Source organism: Mangifera indica, chromosome 17, assembly GCF_011075055.1.
Source record: "Mangifera indica cultivar Alphonso chromosome 17, CATAS_Mindica_2.1, whole genome shotgun sequence".
Taxonomy (NCBI): Eukaryota; Viridiplantae; Streptophyta; class Magnoliopsida; order Sapindales; family Anacardiaceae; genus Mangifera; species Mangifera indica.
Genome location: NC_058153.1, coordinates 1,182,867 through 1,202,786, shown reverse-complemented (window position 1 = coordinate 1,202,786; position 19,920 = coordinate 1,182,867). Strand labels below are relative to the sequence as shown.

The window sequence follows — 19,920 nt, the reverse complement described above, 5'->3', positions numbered from 1 at the left end:
GGTTTCACTTAAGGAAAAATTATTTGAAAAAAATACAGTTAATAATTAATGTAGACTACCCACCGATATTGCCGGATCACCTTACACGTCGAGATGATAATTTTATTTCAATTTTAAGGATTTTGAACCTTTTTAACTCTAATAATAGGTATAAAAAAAATTTTATAATTAGGGACGGAAGAAAGATAAGGATATATGCCCTTTTTTCTCTGTTCTTTGTTTTTATTTTTTTATATTAATATATTTATTTAAAATAGTAATATATTTTTATAATTTTAGATTATTTATATTTTTTAAATTTATTTAGATTTTTATTATATATATTAAAGTAATTTGTATATTTATGAACCAAAAAAATAGGTATACATAGTTTTATTATTTTCCTAATAAATAAGGAAAAGAGATTTTTTCCAGTGGAGATAAGGGGGGATAGAGGAGAGATTTTTTTTCAACGGGAGAAAATAGAAAATCATTTTTATCCCCGTAATGGAGACAAAGATTAATATCTCCTACGAAAACAGGGATGAAAATTGAGATTATTTTTCTATTGTTATCCCTAATCTAAGTAATTAACTTTGTTGTTGGTCTTGGGTTAAGTTAATTTCGAGTTAAAATTTTAATAAAATTATTTATTTTATCGATAATATTATTAATTTTATTATTATTAATAATTTTTATTTATAATTTATTTTATTAATAATTTTTTGATAAAATATTTAATTAATTTAAACAAATTTAAATTAATTATTATAAAATTAAATCAAATTCGAAGCAATCTTATTTAAACACTATTAAGTGCGAAAGAAAGCCAACCCTACCAACCCGTTTCCAAATGCGGTCACTGTAACCGGTTGGTAGGCTATGCACGATCATAAATTAAAAACAAGGAAGTAAAAATTAAATTATTATAAAATAAAAGCCCTCAGTAGGAAAATACAGAAAACTAGAAATCCTGAATTTATAAAGACAATAAAAATTGGCGGTTCAGCTGAAAAATAAAGTTGCCCTTAAGTGACGGCCTTAAGACAGAAAATTAGACAAATTGAAGGGCCTTTTCGGTAAATTAAAAGCTGAAAAGCATGATGATATATCTGCAACAGCAACTGAATCCGGCAATCCATCAAAGCAGATCTACAGTAAAATAAAAATAAAAGTGAATTAAAAAGCTCTCAAACAAAGAAACATTTTTCTGATTTCTCTATTTATTGCAGTTATTAATGATATATATTTCATTTTTTGTTTTGTTGAATTTAATTTGCTAAAATTAGAGAGCTCTGTTTCTTGTATTCCTTCACATAGATTCTTCTCTCTCTAACGCCACTGCTTTTCTTTGTGCTTCTCTTTGCTGCTATCAAGATAAAGTAGCTTTGTTTTCTTTTTCTTTTTTGGCCTTTTCTGCTTTGTAATTTAGAGGCCGCACAAAGTTAGTATCTTAGAATCTAACATTACTGTTTTGACTGTTTTTGTTAAGTGTGGTTGATTCAGTATGTCTCAAACCAACTGGGAAGCTGATAAAATGTGAGTATTTTTTTCTATTTTGTTATTCATTTCTCATTCTTCCATCTGGGTTTCGGTATTCGGGTTCTGGGTTTGTGAGTTTTTTCTTCTCTTTATCATTTTTGGATTCAAGTTCTGTTCTTTTGGAGCTTTTTCATGACATGTTCTTGCACCTTAATTTAGGGTTCACGGTTTCTTTCATTCTTTTTGGGGCTTCAATCAGGCGATATTTACTTGCCATGCTTCTGGTTTCTTTTTCCTTTCTTTTTTTGAAGCATTATGGGGTTCTAAAGATTTATTGTGAGAATATATCTAGCTCAAAATACCTTATAATTTTTTCATTTGTTTTGATTTAAAAAAAAAAAAAAACTGTTGTATCAAAATATTGTTCTTTTAAAAGTAAATTATATTTTTTTATATTTTGTTTTCTTTCGATGTGATATATTTATTTAAAATCTCTTCTAATGTAATAATTCGTTCACTTCTTGAGTAATGCAATATGTCGGTTGTATTTTGAAACAACAGGTTAGATGTGTATATCCATGATTATTTAGTGAAGAGGGATTTGAAGGCTTCTGCCCAGGCTTTTCAAGCTGAAGGGAAAGTGTCGTCTGATCCTGTTGGTAAGTTTAGCACAAATGCTAGGGAACATGAAAGCCTTTTCTTGGTTCCAGTGACTCCTTCCCTCCTATTTTCCCTTCATTATTTATATAATTATTTTTTGTAATTTTATTGATATCTTCATTTGTTTTTCATGTGCATGGATTTTCAGCGATTGATGCTCCTGGTGGTTTTCTCTTTGAATGGTGGTCTGTTTTCTGGGATATATTTATTGCTAGGACTAATGAGAAACATTCAGAGGTTGCTGCCTCTTATATCGAGGTTTGTTCCATCTAACTGGTTTATTTTGGAATTCTTTCGCCTTTCCAGTTTTCCTTGATCATCTTCTTAACTTCGTATGATTTCTATAGTGGGCTAAACTCCTTACCAACTCTGTAGTTTTGTGGCCATTGTCAATCAGCATTGTTGCACTCTAGTTCTAGCTGTTGCTTCAATTTCTATGTGTATCGGGTATAAATCTAATTTGTTCAATGCTATTTACTGTTCATGACATAATTTTAAGAGGCCCAATGACTATTTCCCACCTAAGGCTTCATAGAAACTCAACTTTCTACCCGTTAACTATCGAAAATCTAAATACGCACCCATCTGTTAAGTTTTATTGTTACTATCAGGGTAAAATTATCATTTATTAATATATTTAAAAAAGACTAAAAATTTATCATATTTCTCTTCTCTCAGTTTAAAAACTAACAAATTTTCCCTTATGAAAAATCAACATTTCTCCTTAGGGATATTTTAGCCACCATTGTCGGAGATGATGGTGGTATTCTCCCTCCCTCTTAGCTTCTTTCTCAGTTGCGCTTAATTTTCGATCGACACCGACCTACGAAGATGAATTGTTCATCTCTAAATAAAGATGCAATTTGTCTTCATCAAAGATGAAGATGAATCGCGTGTTCATCTCAGATGAACGATTCGTCTTTGTCGGTCGGTGACAGTCGAATAGGACTAAGAGAGAAGCTGAGAGGGAGGGAGAATGCCCTCGTAGCCGTTGTTTCCAGCCGCCAGCAGCATGCTGGAAAAATCCTAGGGTGGGAAATATAAGTTTTGCAAATTTTGGGTGGGAGAATGTTAGTTTTTAAATCTGCGGGTGGAAATGTAGTAAATTTTTAATTTTTTCTGTTAAATGACAATAACAGTGAAATTTATTAAATGAACGGGCATTTGGATTTTCGATAGTTAGCGGGTGAGAGGCTGGGGTTGCACCAAACCTTGGGTAGGAAATAGTCATTTGACCATTTTAAAATTAGTAATCTGGTCCAGGGTATTGAAGGATTTCCTTTAAAAAATTTGTGATTTTGTAGTGTTTAAAGTTTTTATATTTTCTTTTTAACTATTGTCAAGTCCAGCATTACTATAGTGATGTTGAAAGTGTCAGATAAATTCTCATCAAGCAGAGAAAAAGGTCTGGTTTGGTTCTTCCCTACACTTGTTTGATAAATTGTCTTTAATCCCAGGGAATTAATGCGTGAATTGGATGTGTGTCTGCATGCATGTCTTGCATAGTCCTGGACTAGAATATTAACAATTCATGAGGGGCTATTAATAATCTGTGAAGCCTTAATTAAACACTTCTAATCATATATGGTTTTGCTTTTTTACTGCTTCATTTATGGCCTTTTGTTAGGATTCCTCACTTTTCCTTGATTTTATGACTTTTTCTTTCCCGGGATCACAGATGAGTAGATGATGAAATAGCAGTTGAAAGAGTTGTTATCATCTGACCTCCTCTGCCTTTTAACCTTTTACTCATACAAATCCTTTGAGTAGGTTGCCTCTAGAAATGTTTGAGGAACCTTGATGAGTCACTTCATAAATGTATTTTTTTCTTGATATGAATAATGTAGCTCCTGTTGTGGGGGTTTAGGAGCCTTAAGCTTTGTATTGAAGGCCATGTGCTCTTTGTCTGCCATGTTGTATCATACTTCTTATGGATGGCCACTGCTAGGAGGTTAATATTGCCCATGTTAGGGCTTCTTTTCATCATGGAAAGTCGGTTTGTTCATTTGTGGGGCTGTCTGAATGGTATACGAGCCCCTTTGACCTTGAAATATTTTGGAGGCTAACCTTTGGGTGCTATTTCTAAGAAGGTTTTTTTGTTGAATTTTTTTTGTATAAAAATTTTTTAAGGATCTCTTTGGAAGCTTATGGAACATTGAATTGCAGACACAATTGATTAAGGCACGAGAGCAGCAGCAACCACCACCCCAACAACCACAGCAACAACAGCAACAGCAACAACAACAATTGCAGATGCAACAGCTTCTATTGCAGAGACATGCACAGCAGCAGCAACAGCAACAGCAACAACAGCAGCAGCAGCAACAGCAACAGCAGCTGCCTCAGCAACCCCAGCCGCAACAGCAGCCACAGCGAAGGGATGGACCCCATCTCCTAAATGGTGCTACTAATGGGCTTGTAGGAAATGACCCTCTAATGCGACAGAACCCTGGAACAGCAAATGCATTGGCTACAAAGATGTATGAGGAAAGATTAAAACTGCCACTGCATAGCAGTTCTTTGGATGACGCAGCTATGAAGGTGGTGCACTGTTATCAATTTTTATGTTTCCTTTTATGCATTTTGTGCCTTTTTATTTCACACAGTGGTTGATCTTTGGGAAATCTTTTACAGCAAAGATTTGGTGAGAATATGGGCCAGCTTCTAGATCCAAATCATGCTTCTATATTGAAGTCAGCAGCTGCTACCGGCCAGCCTTCAGGGTGTGTCTCTATTAAAATTTACTTCTTATGAATCTCATACTTGAAGAGTTTCTAGTTACAAAGAATTGAATTTTCTGTACATAGGACTTGAAATCAGAGGATAGATGTAGGAAGTAGAGAAATTATGATTCAATGATGTCATCCCAAATTTGTTTTTGATGGTCAAAGGCTGTAAATCAAAGTTGGAAATGCATTCATCCCTTTGATTTCCAAATGAACTGCTTATCTGTTGAGGGATTCAGTGTAGCGTTTGATCATATAATCTGTGGCTGTCATTAAACTCATAGAGAATATACTGTTTGATTTCAGGCAAGTTTTCCATGGTACAGCAGGCAGTATGTCTCCACAAGTTCAAGCACGGAATCAACAACTGCCAGGGTCCACACCAGTAAGTTATTTACATATGAATAATCCTATTTTTTTTTTTTTTTTATAATTTTTGTATTCTCTTTTCTGAATTATATCTGAATTTAGGACATAAAGAGTGAGATTAATCCAGTATTGAATCCTAGAGCAGCAGGTCCAGAAGGATCATTAATAGGCATTCCTGGTATGCTTTGCTTCAGGCCTTTCTCTATATAAGATGTTCGAGATAACTTTCATCAGTCCTTCGGAATATCATTATCATATTTTTAGTACAGTTTGACTTCTCATCATGATTGTTCTTTTATTGCATGTCTTGCATTATTGCAGGATTTTGGGTGTTAATTAATTTTGTTTTTATGGTAAATGTAATTTCATGGCTAACATGAAACTTTATATTTGTTTCAGGATCAAATCAAGGTGGTAACAATTTAACTTTAAAGGGATGGCCGCTCACGGTAAGATTTCTATGATGGAGCATATTTTTATCTTCATAAGAAACTCAAATACTTTTCTTTCTTGGTCTAAAGTATTTTCTGCTTTTAATTACTCAGTGGTAAATTGTAGTTTTTCATTTTTCATTGTCAGTTTTTTACATTTTACCTCCTTTGTTAGGGTCTGGAACAACTACGATCATCTGGGCTTCTTCAGCAGCAAAAACCCTTTATACAGTCTCCTCAGCCTTTTCATCAACTTCAGATGTTGACACCACAACACCAGCAACAACTTATGCTTGTGCAACAAAATCTGACTTCGCCATCTGCTAGTGATGAAAGTAGAAGACTTAGAATGATTTTGAACAATCGGAATATGGGCCTTGGAAAGGAGGGTCTTTCAAATTCTGTTGGTGATGTGGTACCAAATGTTGGATCACCTTTACAAACTGGTGGCCCTCTACTGCCTCGAGGAGATACTGATATGCTAATGAAGGTGTTAATCTTGCAGCATTATGCTTCCCCATATACCCTTTTGTCCCTTCAAATTTACTGAAATGGGTTTTGTTTACATGTAGTTAAAAATGGCTCAGTTACAGCAGCAGCAGCAACAACAACAGCAACAGAACAGTAATCCACAGCAGCCACTAACAAATCAGCAATCACAGAGTTCTAATCACAATCTTCATCAACAAGATAAAATGGGGACCACTGGCAGTGGGACCGTTGATGGTAGCATTTCAAACTCCTATCGAGGAAATGATCAGGTCTGTCATTTCTTATAGCTCTTTCCAACCATTATTAAATTGTGTTCAGAATTAGTACAGAATTTTCTTCATTTAGGCAGCTCAGTTTTACCAATTTATTAAAACTATTCATCTTTTTATCTTAGAATGCCCTTGAGAATTGTCAAATTATGCTGTTTCTTTGATTTCTTAAAGTTCAGTGCTTTTGAGTATTGGTAAACATATGCAACTTGATGCACTATTTTTATTTCTCTGTACCCAATACTAGGCCTCCCTCTAATTTCCTGCCTATATTGATCTCAAATTCTATTATCCCCATTCCTCAAGATTACAAGTAGCTTGGGAAACTTTTTTTGTGAACTCGAAAGCTAATAATTACCTATGTCAGATAATAAATTCTGTTTAAACTACCAAATAATCAAAAAAGATATTAAGTAATGATGGATTATTTCGGCTCCATGTTCAAAAAAATGGGTCAGTTAGTTATTCTGCAGAAACTCAGAGGGGGTAAGTGATTTGAGTATTGCTGAGCCTTTTAAGAACTTTGGTCAGGTTTCTAACATGGCTTCTCTTAATGCATTTTAAGGTTCCAAAAAACCAGACTGGAAGAAAGAGAAAACAGCCGGGTTCATCTTCAGGTGCAGCCAATAGCTCTGGGACTGCTAATACAGCGGGACCCTCCCCAAGTTCAGCTCCTTCAACACCATCAACCCACACCCCTGGAGATGTGATTTCAATGCCTGCTTTGCCACATAATGGTGGTTCTTCCAAGCCTTTGATGATGTTTGGCACTGATTGTGTTGGTACACTTATGTCACCATCAAACCAATTGGTGAGTGCACCTCATATCTTGTTGTAGAGGTTTAAGGTCTTCACATTCCTTGCATAATTCTCATTGGCATTCCATTTTGGCAGTGGGATGATAAAGATCTTGAATTGCAGGCTGATATTGACCGTTTTGTGGAGGATGGTTCCCTTGATGGTAATGTTGAGTCTTTTTTATCCCATGATGATACAGACCCCAGAGATCCTGGTGGCCGTGCTATGGATGTCAGCCAAGGTGTGTGAATGCAAACCTTTTACACTGGATATAGTTTGTGAGGAATCTTCCAGAAGCTTGTCATCTCCAGTTTTATTGTTTGCTTTTTCTTGGGTTCTTGTAGCATGGAGTTATTCAATATATCTCAGCTGTTAAGATCTGTGGTTATTCTAATTTTCATGGCTTGCTCACAATTTTTTGTGAATTTCTATTATAATGGTTATTTTCTTTTTCTTGCATTTACGTTTCTCATGGCTGGCTATCTTTTGTACTCTAGGTAGATACCTCCCTAGTGATCTTTTTCCTCACTGGCTTTTATTGTTTCACATACTCTTTGGTTGAGGCTGTCAATTTAGGGTTGCTTCTTATGTATAATAAATTTGTGTTCTCCTGAAATAATTACTTGCTAATTTTTTAATAAATGTTTTGTTTATTATTTATAATATATGAAAACAGTCATTGATATTGTAATCCTTTGTCTGCTGATAATGTGTGTAAACATCATGTAGGACTCTCTAAGAATCATAATGCTAGTGAAAAATAATTAATATTGCAAATTTCTGTCATGTTTGGTTTATTTTTCTCTTATGATTCACACTAAGCATGCAGCTTATGCATTTTGGCATCAGGGTTCTCATTTAAAGAAGTAACTTCTGTTAGAGCTAGCACTAGCAAAGTTGTCTGTTGTCACTTTTCTTCAGATGGCAAGCTGCTTGCAACTGGTGGCCATGACAAGAAGGTCAGTTTGGAAAGTATGGTGTTATTTCCTCTACTAAGTTTAAAAAAATAGGGTGAATCCATGTCTAATATGAGCAATAAATGTTGCTGGGAGAATCAATGCTTCTAAATATCAAATAATTAACTTATTACCTACCTAATTGATATTCAAAATGTTCGGCTGATGTGCCTAACAAAGAAAGAATGTGGCTTAGATCACTTGATAAATTTAACCCTCTCCAAAGGATATCAAAAGGTAGGAAGGAAACGAACAGGATGCTGATATGTTTCAATACTGGTTTTGCAGGCTGTGTTGTGGTACACTGATACTTTAAAGTCGAAAACAAATCTTGAAGAGCATTCTTCTTTGATTACCGATGTTCGTTTCAGTCCCAGCATGCCACGTCTTGCAACATCTTCATTTGATAAAACTGTTAGGGTTTGGGATGCTGACAATGTTAGTGAACTAATTAAATTGTCTTTACTTGTCATTTTTTCAATTATAGGTTTGTATTTATGTTATGAATTTTCATTTCATTATATATAATGTTTTGAAAAGATGTATCTGCACTAAATTTGGTTATGATGTTAGAAGCGATGGAGTTTATTGTTATAAATATGAATGTAAGAGGCTTGTCTTTGTTGATGTTAACTTTTGCTATGTTCTTCCGGAGTTGGAATAATTATATTTTCTGGCATATCAAAAGTTGATGCATATGTAGTTAAATGTTGCATTTTGTCTTCTCATTTTGGTTTTCAAATTTGTAAGTGTTGCATACTCATTAATTATTTTGTGCCTTTGTTTATGATGTTTTCTGCAGCCTGGATTTTCACTTCGTACTTTTGTGGGGCATTCTGCTTCGGTTATGTCACTAGACTTCCACCCCAATAAAGAGGATCTCATCTGCTCTTGTGATGGGGATGGTGAAATACGGTACTGGAGTATTAACAATGGTAGCTGTGCAAGAGTTTTTAAGGTAGAATCTTGTTGCCTATTGGTTGATGATTACAATGAAATATGTTTGATATGGATGATATTCATTTGGTTCTTTGTCTGTTCAATATTAATACTTTCACATGATTTAGGGTGGTACGGCTCAGATGAGATTTCAACCCCATCTTGGAAGATATCTTGCTGCAGCTGCAGAGAATGTTGTATCTATCCTGGATGTGGAAACACAAGTTTGTCGGCTTTCATTACAGGTCAGTTGAAATTAATGCTGCATTAGAAATGTATTAAACCTGATTTAGTCCTGGATAGACAAACCATTCTCACACCAAAAATTTGGGCACTAGCTCATGTATCAACAACCGATATGGAAAGAAAATCTTGTAAATTTAGAAAACCAAAAAAAGTGGTCTCCAGATTGTAACTTCTAGTTGTGAATGAAGAGAAAAAATGTATGTGCAAATGTGATATAGAAGGGAGTGTGGCTGATGCGGATTGTAAATATAGGGACATACAAAACCAATCCATTCTGTATGCTGGGATCCTTCTGGTGAGTTTCTAGCATCTGTCAGTGAGGACTCTGTTAGAGTCTGGACATTCGGGTCAGGAAGTGATGGAGAATGTGTTCATGAATTGAGCTGCAATGGCAACAAATTCCACTCCTGCGTCTTCCATCCTTCCTATCCTTCGCTGCTGGTGATTGGCTGTTACCAGGTAACTTTTAATAGTTCAGCTGGGTTTTGTGTTTCTAGACTGCTCTTGAAATTAGCAAAACAAATCTATATGATTGCCAAATAGTAGTGCATGGATGGACAATCAATATTTGATGATCATAATTGATGGTTCAACATCTTTCTTTCACATTCTACTGTGTGCTTCTGTTGCAGTCTTTGGAACTTTGGAACATGAGTGAGAACAAGACTATGACACTCCCAGCTCATGAAGGACTGATTGCCGCCTTGGCTGTATCAACTGCAACAGGATTAGTAGCATCGGCTAGTCACGACAAGTTTGTCAAGTTGTGGAAGTGATGTGATCCAAGTAACCTCTCTTGTTATACTAGTAAACTTTTTAATCAGTGTCAATCAAAATGTTTGTAGTTGTGCTTGATTTAGTTGACTGATCCCATTTTGTGTTCTCTACCCACGGCCCCTTGTAACCCTAGGCACTAACCTCAGTCTGTTGTATTGCTGTTATTTTACTCTGGAGAAAAGATGTGGACTCCCTGCTTGTAATGTTTTGTACTCCTAAGGAATTACATGTTCCTTTGGGCTGTCAATTCGGTTGCTTGGAGATATATTCAACCAATAAAACTATGAGCATTTATTTTTTAGTATTTAATTGAAAACTAAATTATGTATTATTATATGATTAAATGATTTTAAATTAAGGATAAAATAATATTTAATCATATGATGAAATATTATTTTGATACATAATTTGATATTTAAAATTGGGTGTATATCGCATTAGCATTGCTCGTATTCAACCCATCTTTGAATGGTATTTTAGAGGCTCGGAGCAAGTTTGGTATTGGCTTTTTAATCAGTCAGGATTCAGCTTAAGTGAGCTAGAATTGGTGGTTCTGTATAAATTACTTCTGTGCTCCAGATGCTTGAATTATTTTCTGTGCTCAAGATGCTCCATTTATCAAGGTACAGCTGACAACAAATTTTGGTTGATACAATTAAAGCCATGCTCTGAATGCTTAAATCCGAACCCCACTGTTTTCATGAGCCAAGATGTGAATATTTAGAGATGATGAAGCATATAAATAACATTGTTGTTGCCCTGCACAATTGTTTCCCGGAAAAGCAAACCATCCTTTTTTCTCTTAATGATGAAGCGTATAAATAACAATGTTGCCGAGATTGAGCTCTTCTCCCGTATCTTCAACCAGTCCCCGATCTGCTCCGATCTTGCTGTTTTGTCTTGCATAGAAAGTCGTCTGAACTATCATGTCTTAAATACTTTTAATCCACAACAAATCAACTTTTAAATCAATGGAACTTGGAGACCATCTTGAAGCTTCATGATGGAAATCAAGATGGTAATCATGAGGATGACAAGGCAGCTCCAATAATCTTTTGTGCATCAAGAGTGGACTAATAACAAGGGTCAAAGCTAAGAGCATAAAAGAAGTGTTGATTGGGCTAATTAAGGATACTTGGGCAAGTGTCATGTGCAACATGATTTAGACAGTTTGGAGGAATCACAAAGCCTTAAAAACATTATTCAAATTCAAGAAAATCAAGATTGAGAACAATTACGCCAAAGTACAAAGGGGATGTGCAATTTGGGTTTAATTTGCTATGGGTAATGCGATTGAAGGCAACACTTATTATCTTCATATAAGGCTACGTTTTGGGCCTTAAATATTAGTTTTATTTATTTTAGTTTACATTTATTTTGAGCTAAAATCTTATTTTAATTTACTTTTGTTGTTTGATTTTAAAATTTTGTTATGATTAGTTTAGTTTAAGATAATTTTTCCTATATAAGAGTTGTGTAACTCTAAACTGCATGACCATTTTTTATTATTGAATGAAAAAAAGAAATTTTCTTTGTTTTAATAACATTGCAATCTTATCGAGCTAACGTTTGTGGTAATCAAACTTGACTTATTTCCTACTTTCTCAACTTATTTTTTGGAGTGACTTTTTATACATTTAGTTTATGATCATCCATAATCATTGGGTTAAAGTTTTCTTAATAAACATATTTTAATTTTTCTGGAATTGTGATTCTAAATACTTACTGTAAGTGTCTTCTTGATATATGGGTTCTTATCACTTCATAAACTGAAAACCTTAACATTGAAACTGAGGTTAAACGTTTGCGATATAGAATTAACAAGGAGGATGCCAATGATAGGGTTAAGAAACTGAGAACAGTTATAGAGTCATAGAAGGTTCCTTCTGCTCTAATGTGTTTGTTATTCTTCTAGCATTAAATTTTTTTTCCTTTTTATAATGAGTTTGGAGGATTTTTGTTCAGGTTCTGGAGAAATAATTGATCATTTTGGGTTTTTCATTGTAGGTATCAACGCAGGTTTTCGAAAATTAAAGAGTTAAGATTGAAGGAAACTTCTTTGTTGAACTCTTATGAGTTCACAGGCCAAATTAGTAAGTTTTCATCTAAACTGTAGATTTGGTTCTGTATTATTGTGGTTGAAACTTCATATCATTATTATACAGAAGTCTTCTGTGAGATTAGCAGCCCCACTTCAATTCACTTAACCTAGAGTGTGTGTGAGACTGCATAGGAAAATATAAATCTTGTATAGGAGATATAGTGATGACTCTAATACCAAATGATATTAATCTCAAAAGAACTACACCTCAAAAGTTAATTGTTGAGATTATTAGAGAGTCTAAAACTATATAAACCTCACATTAGAAGTCTATATTTTTCAATATAGGATCCAAGTCTCATACCTTGTACTTGAAATCCTAACAAATTCCAACTTAGTAATGTTATATATATAACTGGGGTGTTTTTATGATGCTGATCAATGCAAAATTTCTGATACTCTCTAGTCATTTACTGCTGCTTTATGATTTTCAGGAGTGTTGGAAAAAAAAAAAAATAGAGACTTCAAACTCAAAGCTCTGTTCAGAAACTCCACAGTCTCATGTGAAGGTGAGATGTTTGAGCATCAATCTTGCAATCAGTTGTTGGTAGCAAGTCTGTTAAATCACAAAGATTGGTTGGCATTAAAAGTTGATGCCAAGAATGAAAAACAATCTTGTCTTAAGCTATAATTTTGAAATCTTTCCCTGTCTAGCTGATTGTACCTTTGTCTTCATTTGTTTAAAAAAATTGTCATGTGATTACTACATACTGAAAGATAAAGCAAATCTTGATTTGGTCATATAGCCTGTCTTCCACAATGTACTGTCTTATTCCCTGGAGGATCTCTTGTCAGGTCTGTGGAAACAGCTGATCTTCAACTTAAGATCAAGTGATCTGCACAAATATTTCAAGATCTCAAAGCAAAAGTCATTGAATTTGTTTGGATATAAGTAAACGACATATTCTCGACACCCTTTTGTGACAGAGTAAATGCAGACACTGGTATGTTTACATTTTCGGAGCCTCACATATATGCATTGAACATGAAAAGTATGCAGCTTGTCCAGGTACATCATTTTAATGGCCACTGAACCGTGTAAAAAGACTTCGAGGGATCAAAAACAGTGACAGGTGAGCAAACTTTGGCTTAAGTTTCACTTGAAACAGCTTTTCTTGGAAAGAAACGTGGGAGCACTAGAGAAATCACTTTAGATCGAAATAATCTGCACATCAATTGCCATCATATGAACCTTATCTTATGGAATGGAAGTGGAAGAAGGGTGGTCCAATCCGAAGGAAAATGCTCTAAAAGTACATGTCCAAAAGCTGGTTCCCTTTCGGCACAAACTCTTTTTCCCAGGTTAAAAAAAGTTAAATTGAGATGTTGATATGTATACAAGCCAAACCGAGCCTAAACATAGATTGGTTTGAATTCAGTTCAAATATATAATGGAATAGTTTGAATTTAACTCAATTTAGTTAAGTTGAGACTTAAGGAAGTTCAAACTTGACACCAAGTGAAAGTTTAAAGCTTAAAGTTCAGCTTATACCCATGGCTCATTTAGTGATGGTCTGAACGACATCATTTTAAGTGTTAAACAATGTCATTTTTATCTATTATTGAAATGATGTTGCTTTGATTATGATTAAAACTACATGATTTTGCCCCTCGTTAAGCTTTATTCAAATTGAGTAATAATCAAGTTCTAATTGAGTCGAGTCAAACAATTGACTCATGGGCTGAATCGAACCAAATTTTCCCAGTTTATGTTTGGCTTGATTTCTGAACAAGCCAGGAATCTTGGCTCGCATTTGACATTAGTTTGAGTTGAAGTGAAAGTTTGAAGCTTGAAGCGTAATTCATATTTATAATTCATTATAATAATAGTTAGAACAATATCATTTTAAGTGTCAAAATGATGTTGTTTTCCTTATTTTTGAAATAATGTCATTTTGATAATGATTAAAATGGTGTGGTTTTGCCAATCGTTCTTGACTCAATTTGAGCTACGATCAAGCTCAAGTCAAGCCAAGCCAAACAATTGGTTTGCGAGTCGGACTTTCCCCGTTTAAGTTCAACTTGGTTTCAAGACAAGCGAAGAATCTTGGCTTGCACTCAATGTCCATTCGGCCGTCCAACCCCAGTTGAAACTCATATGCTTCAATTTTCCTTGCCATTATTATAAGGAAACTGAAAACAATAAAACTATGTATATATATTTTAAATATATAAATAAGTATATAATTTATATATATTATCATATGATTTAATAATTTTAAATTAAAAATAAAATAATATCTAATTATATAATAATGACCAAACGACTATTTTCCACCCAAGGTATGCTGTAATGACAAGTTTCCACCCTTTAACTATGGAAACACCAAATACCCACCCATGACCAGTTAAAAATAATGGTGGTAAGGGTAAAATCATTATTTTCTCTATAATATTAAAAAATAAACTAAAATATAATCTATTTTTACCCCCCTAAACTTTGAAAACTAAAATTTTCCCCTAGCGTATATTTTAAAAAATGACAGTTTCACCCTAGGGTTTGGTTTTGAAATCTTCAGCGACATCTCTGGCTCCATTGCCAATGACCTCTTCCTCCCGAGACATCCTCTCTTTCCGGCGATCTCTTTCCTCCCATTTGGAGGGTTGATCGACGTAAGAGATGTCTTGGGAGACGAAGAACTTCGTCGGGGAAGATGAAGAACTTCGTCGGGGAAGACGAAGTCGTCGTCTTTGTCTAGGAATACGATCGTCTTCCCAGAAGAAGACCTATGAGAAGACGACCATCTTCCCAGACGAAGACGACAGCTTCGTCTTCGTCTAGGAAGACGAAGAACTTCGTCTTCGTCTAGGAAGACGAAGAACTTCGTCTTCCCCAACGAAGTTTTTCGTCTCCCAAGGTGTCTTCGACACCGATCGACCCTCTAAATGGGAGGAAAGAGATCGTCGGAAGGAGAGAATACTTTGGAAGGGAAAGGTCATCGGTAATGGAGCCGGAGAGGTTGTCGGAGATTTCAAAACCAAACCCTAGGGTGAAACTACTATTTTTTAAAATTTAGGCTGAAGGAAAATTTTAGTTTTTAAAGTTTAGGGGGGTAAAAAGAGATAAAATTTTCAGGTGTTAGGGTTCTGTTAAATTTAACCGGTCATGGGTAGATATTTTATATTTTCATAGTTAAAAGATAAAAACTTGTTATTACAACATACCTTGAATGAAAAATAGTCATTTGACCTATAATAATATATATAAATAATATAGTTAAAATTAATAAATATAGAATTAAACAATAGAGAAATAATGATGGGTTTCTTATCCTGGCACGTTTAGATATGGACAAACCCTGAATTTTCAAGATTCCTCAGTACTTTCTCCGGTTCAAGAAAATTTTGCAACTAGAGTACTTTAAACATGTTTGAACTGTGTTTGGCTTCTCCTGCGTAGTTGAGCACAGTGCCTATCAATATCACGACCTCGAATAAAAAAATCCTTCCAAATTATTTTCTTTTGTCCGTTTTCTAATTACTCACTGCAAAAGTGGCTCTATCTTTTTCATCCAATTGAGAATTCAAGAAGATATTATTTTTATTGTAAAGTTGATGATTAGATCGAGCAAAACTGGAAAAAGAAATATCATGCTTCGATGCCGATTCAAGATGAAAAAGTTTTCAAGTGTAACTTTTAATAAAACAAAGCAATTTGGGATTATAAATTTTTCAAATAATTAAGGCTAAACGACCTATTTTTTTATAATTAAGTATTTTATTCGTATCAAATGAACAAGTAAATATAAAATATAGTAATAAGATTCATAACTATTATCTTAAATAAATTAAAGTTTCACAAACATAACAAAAATTTGAATCCAAATTTTTTTCTTAAAATTTTTAATATTTTATTTAAGGTTTGACGAAACAACAAGTTTCTATTTTTCAAGTTTGAATTATCATATATCATTCGTTTAAATTTTGTTACATGAAATAGTTAAAAGGTTATTTTATATAAAGTTTTATATTTTCTCTTTTCCTCCCTATTCTTTCTTTTTTTTTTTTCCCACTCTTCTTTGTCTCTTCTCATTATCGCTCTTTCTTATCATTGTTTGACTTTTCTCAATTAGGTTTTAATAAGTTTCTTAAAAATTAGATTGGTTTGATCCATTAGATGTCTCTTGCCATCGTTAGTGATAACATTTTGTATCAATTTTTTTACAATTGAAAAGTCGATAAAAATTATCATCGCAAGTAATTATGCATGTTTCATTCTTTTCACAATGATTGTGTATCTTTCATCATGGTTGACAACAACTTTGTCTTACCATAAATGATTTGATTGCTTCCTTGTTGGCGATTGAAAATTTTAAGGTTTTGGAATATAATTGATTAATTTTAAAATTTGTTAGGGTTTTGATAATTTTCCTAAGTCTAAGTAATAAATTTGTATTAGTAAAAATATTTTAGTAATTTAACATTTATATTAAGCGTGAATACAGTTTTATAAAATTAGTGAAGAGGAAAAACAATCATTTTTAGAAAAACCAAACATAAATCTCTAAGGAGAGTGGATAATAGGTGGGAATTTAGACTTTTAAAACTTATAGGATGCACAAATCATTTCATCAAACCTTGGGTGGAAAATAAACATTTAGTTAATAATGAATTAGTTACATTCAAGACAAAACCAAAACTATTTAGAAGAAGACTAATATATATTATATAAAGAGAGAGAATACGTGCAATGGTAGACTTCTCCGAAAAAGCTTATATTTTGAACATCGTGGTGACTTCAAGACTTTCTTACGACGCTTGTCTGTTTCTACAAGTGATTCACTTTCAATATCTAATAATTTAACTCAATTTGCATCTATGACACTATTCATTAACCTAAAGAAATTCACCTAATCTATATAATTTTGAATATTTATTTAAGTTTTTAAATATATTATATGTTAAATAATTTTGAATCGATTGTTCAGAGAAATTTAAGAAAATCCCATTTCCGCCTAATTGAAAAAGAAAAACTACTTCAACAAAGGACTATTGAGTACTTCTAACCAATTAGGCTACAAATTGGCATGACCCAGATTCAGAAAATTACAAGACCTTGATTTTATATATATATATTAAAGTTTGATAAGAGAAAGTGCTTTGTCGAGATGCTTTGCCTTTATGCTTATAAATTCTTTCTTGGTCACAGGCCGATATCTCGGAGCTTGGCCTGATGCAGTCACAGGCACAAGTTCAAACTCCATCGGAGGGCAATAGAAGTAAGCCATCGACAATCTTTGCCGCTTCTGGTTCACCAAGACACGGTGAAGAACGTTGGGAAATCGAGCATTTGACAGAATGTGGAGTAGGTCACCGACGTTGACTACAAGGGCATTGGAAATAGGAAGCACCGACACCCAGCCGACGCCTTCTTTGAAAATCTGAAGCCCACTGATGCTGCTTTGGCGAAGAATTGTTAACAGGGATGTGTCTGTGTGTGGAGCCAGACCCAAAGCTCGATTCGGGTCGGGGCAGGACGGGTAGGAGTTGAGCTGTAAAGCATTCGTTGAATTTGAAGCAACCCATGTTGAAGATTTTTCAGAGATTTCCAGGGACTTGAAGATCAACTTCGTTAATCTTTCTGCTAGAATCCTCATTTCCTTCTGGTAGTTCTCTATGACATCACTGTAAAAATAGGTAAAGAATATAAAATCACCAATCAGTTGTCTTTTAAACTATAAAGATGCTCAGCATCTCTCCTGAGCATTGTACTGTGATACCATTTCTAATATTCCTGATCCGATAAACTGACTTACTATCAACTAATTCACTCGGGATAGACAATTTATCATTTTGATTTTAGCCTTTGATACCTAAACATATTTTGACATTTTAAAAATTAACAAGTTATTTAACTAACTATATCTTAATATCTCAAATAATCTAAGATATTAATATCTCTGTTATGTTTTGCTGATATAACATTTATCTATAGGTGTCACAATAATTAACCTTTTGGTTTTATGTGCATATATTATAAAGCTTCATGTTAATTAATTAGCTGTAAGGTATTGTCTTTATTCAGCTTTTCAACAGATCAGTTTTTAATATTGAACTCTAGTTTCAGGTTGCTACCAGAAATTAACATATTTAATTGAAGGATTCCCCTGAAAATACCATCTACAATATTTGAATCAGTCTTGAAGACTTAAAATGCGTGAGCTGCCATAGAAGTTCGATTCTTCGTAAGCTTCAAAAGCTTAATATATATATTTTTTCGTTTACTCAAAATAATTTGAAGCGTGAATAAATCTCATCAACGTGCATGGACTTACCAAAACTGTGCATCATCATGAGGCCAAAGCTGTTTAGCATGTTCAAATGGTGAGCCAATGACAGTGAACCCTTCATGCCACATATACTTAGAGAAAAAAGGAGTAATCCGGGCGATGCCATAGCCAGTGGCTCCTCCAGGAGCACGTAGGGCCTTCAGCTTTTGTGTGGTTGGGAGAGAAAAGAGGCGCCGGGTCTCAGATTCGGCGTCGTTTAGAAGATTCAAAGGAATGCCGTGGTTAACCACCTGAAACGCACCCCATGTCTCGCATGCATCGCCTATAAGCTGCTTTGCCTGGGGATCATTTAGGTCAATAAGAGGGAGAGAATTTGTGGGTTGCTGTTGATCACAATCATGGGATGAGAAATCGTCGGATTTAGGCCAAATATGAGACTCAGGCACAACCCTGGCGGAGTTGAAGTCCAGAGGGATGATGTGGTGGAGATGAAGAGGGAAGTCTCTGAAAGCTTCGGAGAGAGTACTCATTAGGGTTTTTGTGATGATGATGAAGAAGAGAAGCAGTTGCAATTGTATGTTAAGTGATACACACACACACACATATATATATATATATAAAATATAAAGAAATGGAATTAGGTTAAGATGATACAGTTGGGAGAGGATGGCTGTTGAGCTTATTTGGTGTCTGTTTGTGGATTTGGAAGGATGCGAAGATGGGGAAGAATGAGATAAAAGAGAAAACAAATTTAACAGAAAGTTGATAGCATCTCAAACAGTCTCTAGGTACACTGATAAGGCGGACTAGCTAATTTGCATTGTGGATTTTGTACACTATTGGGACTTGTTTTATTCACATCAAGGAAAATATATTTTAAAATAAAATATATCAAGGAGCCTGTTATGATTGGAATCAAGCTGACATGGTTCGAGGACTTTATTGTTAGTTTGGCGTGAACATTTTGGGTTTAAATTTTATATCGTGGAGATCCACGAGTTTTTGACTCACCAAACTTATATTAACATATTAAAATAATATTATTTTGATTTCTTTTAATTTGGTTATAATACTAAATTAAATTTATTTTAGTATTTAAATTGAATTTAAACTTAAATTCTTTTAATTGTATCAAATTTTAATTAATTTAAAAAAAATTTATCTATATTAAATTTAAACTCGAGATTAACTATTTTAAATTAGGTTAAATTAAAATTAATTTAAATCATATATACCATCAAAGGCCGTGTTGACATATCCGTTTGAGTAGGTTTGGAATAAATTCTCCACAAGTTTTCTATTAACCAGAAGTCGACAAATTAAAGAATTGAAACCTAGAAAAAGAAAGAGAGAAAGAGAAAGATTTCTTTCAAACGCAATATGTGATTCTTGCCGCTCATCATTACCATTTTATTTTATGCACACACAAGTTAGATATATTTTATATATATATTATATAAAGCCG

At 34.0% G+C, this 19,920-nt stretch overlaps 2 protein-coding genes across 3 annotated transcripts; one reads left to right on the top strand and one right to left on the bottom strand.

The window, feature by feature from the left end:
- The first annotated feature begins 1,035 nt into the window (after positions 1-1,035).
- LOC123200772 (transcriptional corepressor LEUNIG-like) lies at positions 1,036-10,433 on the top strand. Of its 2 annotated transcripts, none has more exons than XM_044616144.1 (18): positions 1,036-1,518; positions 2,023-2,120; positions 2,270-2,379; positions 4,288-4,662; positions 4,756-4,844; positions 5,154-5,232; positions 5,319-5,394; positions 5,616-5,665; positions 5,823-6,137; positions 6,220-6,408; positions 6,974-7,219; positions 7,330-7,447; positions 8,056-8,165; positions 8,451-8,600; positions 8,965-9,120; positions 9,230-9,346; positions 9,600-9,806; positions 9,980-10,433. In XM_044616144.1, exons 1-18 carry the CDS (start codon positions 1,487-1,489, stop codon positions 10,121-10,123), a joined length of 2,661 nt encoding a protein of 886 aa, XP_044472079.1. In that variant the 5' UTR covers positions 1,036-1,486; the 3' UTR covers positions 10,124-10,433. The 2 variants fall into 2 exon arrangements, with proteins under 2 accessions (XP_044472079.1, XP_044472078.1); XM_044616143.1 differs by having other exon boundaries at positions 7,303-7,447.
- A 6,715-nt stretch (positions 10,434-17,148) lies between these two features.
- LOC123201097 (gibberellin 3-beta-dioxygenase 1-like) lies at positions 17,149-19,264 on the bottom strand. Its single transcript, XM_044616553.1, has 2 exons — positions 18,501-19,264; positions 17,149-17,850 (listed from the first exon to the last, which is right to left on the bottom strand). The coding sequence occupies exons 1-2, from the start codon at positions 18,983-18,985 to the stop codon at positions 17,301-17,303; spliced, it is 1,035 nt and encodes a 344-aa protein (XP_044472488.1). The 5' UTR covers positions 18,986-19,264; the 3' UTR covers positions 17,149-17,300.
- Positions 19,265-19,920: the final 656 nt, after the last annotated feature.